The 6,355-nt window shown below is 49.9% G+C and overlaps 1 protein-coding gene across 1 annotated transcript in view; it reads right to left on the reverse strand.

Moving 5' to 3' along the window:
- Positions 1 to 3,113: 3,113 nt before the first annotated feature.
- Positions 3,114 to 6,355, reverse strand: part of NOS1 (nitric oxide synthase 1 (neuronal)) — a 150,240-nt gene continuing 146,998 nt past the window's right edge. Inside the window, 2 exon segments of the mRNA XM_011928709.1 lie at positions 3,114 to 3,488; positions 6,054 to 6,185. Of these exon segments, the coding sequence (XP_011784099.1) occupies positions 3,114 to 3,488; positions 6,054 to 6,185 (507 nt within the window).

Raw genomic sequence — 6,355 nt, forward strand, 5'->3', positions numbered from 1 at the left:
AAGAAAAGAAAAGATTCTAACCTTCCGCATGAGAGGAACTGTGTTTTCCTTATCTCTGCATACTCTCTGGTGCCTTCCACACACTGGAGAAGCAAGACATGTTAGAAGTTAAGTGAAAAATTAAAATGCAGTAAGTTTTGAACCAGGTACTGTAACTGGGCATTTCGTGGGCATTGTCTCATTCAATCCACCTTGTTATACAGGTGGGTAGATAGACTCTAAAAGGTCAAGTGAGCCGCCCACAGCCATCTGCACCAACAGGGGCAGAATTAGGATTTGCACTCAGGTCTGCTCCCAAAATTCCATTTTGATGGGTCTGAAGCATCCCCGGGCAAAAGAAAGCCACCTTGCTGTCTCACTCCAGGGAAACCAAAGGAAGCTCTCTCTCCTCCCAAGGAGTTTAACTGTCATCTCTCTGCTCTTTCACGACACAAGGTGCGGGAACTGGATTCATAGTGATGGCAGGTGAGCATGATCCAGCGTTCCTATTTCAGGAGATGTCTCATCCCTCTTGGCCAAACTCACTTCTGTGAAATGGGGCTGGAGCTGCTACGGGCCAATTCAGGGGGAAGAGGGAAATAAACCGGCCATAACCTGAACAACCCCCAAATACCCTGTCAACCCTATTTTGCCTACCCATAGGTTAATTCTATTTTGCACTTACGGTTGGCTACAAGGCCTGGATGAAAAGCCACCACAAGAGGGCAGTATTTCCCCATCCTGGATCTGAGCTAAACTCTAAATCTGGACTCCACTCTGGTCCTTGATAGGTTACTCAACAGAGAGGCTTTTGGTATCAGGAATTCTGGCAAATGAAAGAAACACATCAGATCGCCCTCCTGCCTTCTGGCCTGGAGTTGTGAAGCAGCTTGTGTTGGGGATTGAAAGGTGTTTACTTACAAAAAAAAATCTTTCTGGAGAAGAAGGATGAATCCTGGTTATATAATCATTTCTTTGGACTCCTTGACAAAATGAGACAATGTTTCCATCTGTCTGCTACTAAAAGGGCAGGGACATGCAGAAAGGAGGTGCCTGGCACATCGTAAAGCTCTTCTAAGTATTTATTCCCTGATGGAAAAGCATTCCTGCATAAAGCTTGACTCGGAGTGGGAAGCACTGATCAATTTCTCTTTGATGGGGATTGGACACAGCAGTTTCCTTCCCTGGGGAACTGTGGAGGCGTCTCCAAAGGTATAAAGGATTGGAAAGAAAGCCTTCCGGAGAAAAGCTGCTAGGAGCTGGAATTGGGTTTGCAGGAAAGGAGTTTAGAATGGGCTTCCCTTCAGGATAGAAGGGGAATCTAAATGCATCTGGGAATGCCCCTTTCATTGGGAGATCACCCCCTTAATCAATTGCCCACTCCTCTCCCCGTGCCCTGAACCCTTTCTAACTAGAACAATTACAGGGCTTCCAAATGTTTCAGGTACATGGGCGTGGACCCTTAATTATGGACACGCGTGGGATTAATATGGGCCAGGGACATGTTTCTTGGCATCGAGGGTCTTCAATGAAAGCAGTGGCGATCTAAGATCGACACACTTGTGCAGGGAAGGGGATAGGGAAAGAGTGTGGGATGCTAAGTGTTCTTTACATCTGTGGAAAACTGAGCAGGGGAAATTGTGATTAAAGGAAGGCAGGGGAGATGATAGCTGGCACGAAGTCAAGCTCCACGTGGCAGTAACGGGACACTGGTGGGGGCTGCCAGGGATGGTAGAGCAAGGCGAGATATAGATTGCCTTTTCACTTTAACAGTCTCCCGGCCTGGGTCCCTTGGGGTCTTGGTGTCCTCGCTGTAAAGCCCTTTCAAAGAGGGCCAGTGCACTTCCTCTTTAGCGGGCACCCGAACTGAACACCTAGATATGCCCATGCACAGCATAGAAAAGAAACGGGGTTTTTCTGTATGGCAAGTCACAACAAACAGGGTAGAACCAGCAGAACATTCCCTTTCCATCCTTGGGGACCCTGCAGTCTGGGGGGCCACTAGGATTTCTTGTTTCTTTCTGGGAACTGCCTGACATGAATTTGTAGTACTTAAAAAAGTATAAAAAGGGTTCCCTTCCCACCATTGACTTTGAGAGAGTAAATTCAACAGGTTGCCTCTTAGGGAGAAATTGCACCGGCCCCAATTCCTGCCGAAGACTTGGCTGCCCATTTTTGATCTGAGTTGAGGGTAATTTATTTGTCAAAATTAGTTTAACAGGTTTAAAACTTTGGAGATCAACTGCAGAGGGCAACAAGCCTGAGGGCCAAGTTCTTCCCACCCCGAGTTGTGGTTCCTATTGAAGAAGCCACGTGGGACCTCATTGTGGCAACTCTCTCCAACCTCATCCACTTTAACGAGCTCCCATCATTTCATCCCCAAGGGTGAAGCAGCAAGCCCCCTTTGGGAGAAAAAAAAAATAATAATCATATTGTTACTTGATATTGTTTCCAGGCACCAAAGCTTTAACATTTAATCCATTCATATTCTTTAGGTTCATATGACATTATGACTAGGAAAACTGAGGACAAAGGACCCATCCAAAGTCACCCGGTGGCAAAGTGGAAGATCCTTATTGCCACCGGGCTTCTTTGAACAACGTAACTTCCGGACCCCTTGGTATTGCTGGAAGGGGGGACTCAATGGATGTGGACAAATCAAGTGATTCTGGTTGGGATGGCTGGGTTTGGAGAGGGGATTTGCCCAGTCCATTGGATGGGTTCATGTCACAGGGGGGCTCTGCTCAGTGGTATCGGAATCTAAATGCATCAAATTCTGGGAATGCCTCTCTCATTGGGAGATCGCCCCCTTAATCAATTTCCCACTCCTCTCCCCATGCCCTGAACCCTTTCTAATTAGAACAATTACGGGGCTTCCAAATGTTTCAGGTGCATGGGCGTGGACCTTTGATTATGGACACGCGTGGGATTAATATGGGCCAGGGACATGTTTCTTGGCATCGAGGGTCTTCAATGAAAGCAGTGGCGATCTAAGATCGACATACTTGTGCAGGGAAGGGGGATGGACAGAGACCCGGCCCGTCACACACGCATATACACACGCACGACCAAAGTGTCATGATAAAAAAGAAGGGGACTTCAGCGGCTGAGGGACTGGCTCAGAGAGCTTGTGCCTAGTTCCTGCAGCCTTTCCAGGGGAACCCCGGAGAAAAAAACCCCCACAGCGACGGCCATGTTCCAGTGGTTTCATGCACCCGTGAGCTGCCCTTGTCAGCAAGAGAGGGGGCGGGAACAGAGTTTTGTAAGAGCCACTGCAGATTAGAAAAGCATTGCATCGCAGCAGGAAAACTCAAGGAGGAAACCCAGGAGGGCCTAGGAAACCACTGAGGGGCGAGAACCCCGAGGAGGGAAACCAGGGCACAGCGACAAGGACAGGAGGCAGAGCGAGGGCCACGCAGGGTCCCAGAGGAAAGGTTCAGCAGTGTCTCTCCGCGCTTACAAAACTTGCAGCCGGCTGGGCAAGAGGGTCCAGTTAGGAGCTGAAAACCCTGTGGAAGGAGAAGTCGGGGGCAGTTAGTGCTGCAGGGGTGAGGCTGCTGTGTTTCCTCTGAGTGTCCCAGAGAAAATCACCCACGCTCTGGGCTCAGGGGCTTCGTCTCTTTCTTTCTTTCTTTTTTTTTGAGACGGAGTTTCGCTCTGTCACCCAGGCTGGAGTGCAGTGGCGCGATCCCGGCTCACTGCAACCTCCACCTCTCACGGAAATCCCAGCAGGGTTCAAGCGATTCTTCTGCTTTAGCCTCCCAAGTAGCTGGGACTATAGGCGCCCACCACCATGCCAGGCTAATTTTTGTATTTTTAGTAGAGATGAAGTTTCACTACGTTGGCCAGGCTGGTCTCGAACTCCTGACCTCAGGAGATCTGCCCGCCTCAGCCTCCCAAAGTGCTGGAATTACAGGCATGAGCCACTGCACCCGGCCCATCTCTTTCATTTATTCTGTAGCCCGAGTGTCTTGGACAGGACCTGACACCTAGCAGGGGCTTGTTTTGAAAGAAAGAAAGAAAGAATAAATGAATGAATGAATGCTCACAAATACAATTGGCCAGGAAGAGAAGCATTTCAATGGACTTTTTTTTTTTTGAGACTGAGTCTCACTCTGTCGCCCAGGCTGAAGTGCAGTGACACGATCTCGGTTGGTTACAACCTCTGCCTCCTGGGTTCAAGCGATTCTTGTGCCTCAGCCTCCTGAGTAGCTGGGATTATAAGCACATGCTACCACGCCTGGCTAATTTTTGTGTTTTTAGTAGAGACAGGGTTTTGCCATGTTGCCCAGGCTGGTCTTGAACTCCTAGGCTCAAGTGAGCCACCCATCTTGGCCTTCCAAAGTGCTGGGATTATAGGTGTGAGCCACTGGGTCTGGCAAAAGGGTTTTTTTTTTTCTCTTGAGACAGGGTCCTGCTCTGTTGCCTAGGCTGGGGTGCAGTGGTGCCATCATGGCTCACTGCAGCCTCGACCTCCCTGGGATCAGGCCATCCTCCTGCTTCAGCCTCCCAAGTAGCTGGGACCACAGGTGTGTGCCACCATGCCCTGCTAATTTTTAAATTATTTGTAGAGACAGGGTCTCCCTACATTGCCCAGGCCGATCTTGAACTCCCGGGCTCAAGCAATTCACCCACCTCAGCTTCCCAAAGTGCTGGGATTATAGGTGTGAGCCACCACACCTGGCCTTAAACGCTTTTGACAACCCAGGGACTTGTGACCTTGAAGGCAATGATAGGAGTCTACTGGTCACAACAGTATGTTTTCGAGACTGCTGTGTCATTGTAAGCGGAAAACAAGGAAGACGCCAAATTCAAGAAATGAGTGTATGCCTTGTGCTGCTGAAAAAAGAGACGTAGCTGAGTCCCCACCCAATTTAAAGTAAAGGGCATGCAGGGGTGGTTTCCAGGGGTTTTATGGCAGGGACTGGGGCAGGGAGCTTTGGGAAATGAAATGACGATCAAGGTTGCTGTGCCATGGAATTCAAGTAAGCTTTAAATCATGACACCCAGTCCCAGTCTCCTGGTGCCTCAGCTTGTTTCCAGCAATTTCTAGAGGTTCAGTGAAATTGTCAAAATCATATGAAGTGTAATTTGTGTTGATGAGAAAGCCCCCAGCCATTTAGGGGGTGAGGGAGCCACGGGAAAGGACACAAAAACTGAGCTCCAGACCCCCACCCAGGTCCAGGGCGATCCCATTCTTCTCCCCACTCTCCACAAAAACTGAGCTCCAGACCCCCACCCAGGTCCAGGGCGATCCCATTCTTCTCCCCACTCTCCACAAAAACTGAGCTCCAGACCTCCACCCAGCGCCAGAGGTGATCCCATTCTTCTCCCAACTTTCCTAAATGAGGAGCGTTCAAACACTTTTGTAGAAGAAACCCTTGCCCTAAATCTGATGCAAAACCCCAGTAGGTGAAAAACAAACAAGAAAGATACTTCTGGTAGAAATGTCACAGATCCGGCCAGGCGTGGCGGCTCACACCTATAATTCCAGCACTTTGGGAGGCTGGGGCGGGCAGATCGCTTGAGGTCAGGAGTTTGAGACCAGCCTGGCCAACATGGTGTCACCCCGTCTCTACTAAAAATACAAAACTTAGCTGGGCGTGGTGGTGCACGCCTGTAGTCCTAGCTACTTGGGAGGCTGAGGCATGAGAATCGCTTGAGCCTAGGAAGTTGAGGATGCAGTGAGCTGAGACTGTGTCACTGCACTCCAGCCTGGACTACAGAGCAAGACTCCGTCAAAAAAAAAAAAAAAGCAACTTCCCAGAGCTAGGAGCCATCATTACACTAGGGGGTGCCCCAGACAGCAGCCGGCACGCAAAGCAGGGGTTTCCTGCCACACTGGACGGGGCCTCAGGGTCCCCTGGAGGACTGGTTAAAATGCAAACTGCTGCATCCTAACTCCTAAGTTTCCGATCCAGCAGGTCTGGGGTGGCCTGGGAATCTGCATTTTTTTAACACGTTCCCAGATGGTGCTGATGTTGCTGTTTTGGGGACTCTACCATGGGAAAGCCAGACATCCCTGCCCAGTAGGACCTAGAAGGGTGGGCTCTTCCCGCCCCTCACCCGGGGACGGAGCCAGCTTACTCATCGGTGTCTTTTTTGCTCTCTTCAATGAAGGCAATAGACTCAGATCTAAGGCGGTTGGTCACTTCATACGTTCGCAGGGTGACTCCGAAAATATCCTCGTGGTACCGGTTGTCATCCTAGAAGACAGAAACAGCCAGAAAACAGCTCTCAAATGCCAGATAAAGGCTTGGAGCAGGGACAGACTCGCCTGACACCTGGAACGGAATATCCCTCAGGAAGATGGTTCCCAAAGAGATGAGGCTGAAGCCAGTGTCCCCGAGGTACCTTTGATCTCGAAGACTCTGCT

This window comes from Colobus angolensis, unplaced genomic scaffold, assembly GCF_000951035.1.
Source record: "Colobus angolensis palliatus isolate OR3802 unplaced genomic scaffold, Cang.pa_1.0 Scaffold79, whole genome shotgun sequence".
In the NCBI taxonomy this organism is placed as follows: Eukaryota; Metazoa; Chordata; class Mammalia; order Primates; family Cercopithecidae; genus Colobus; species Colobus angolensis.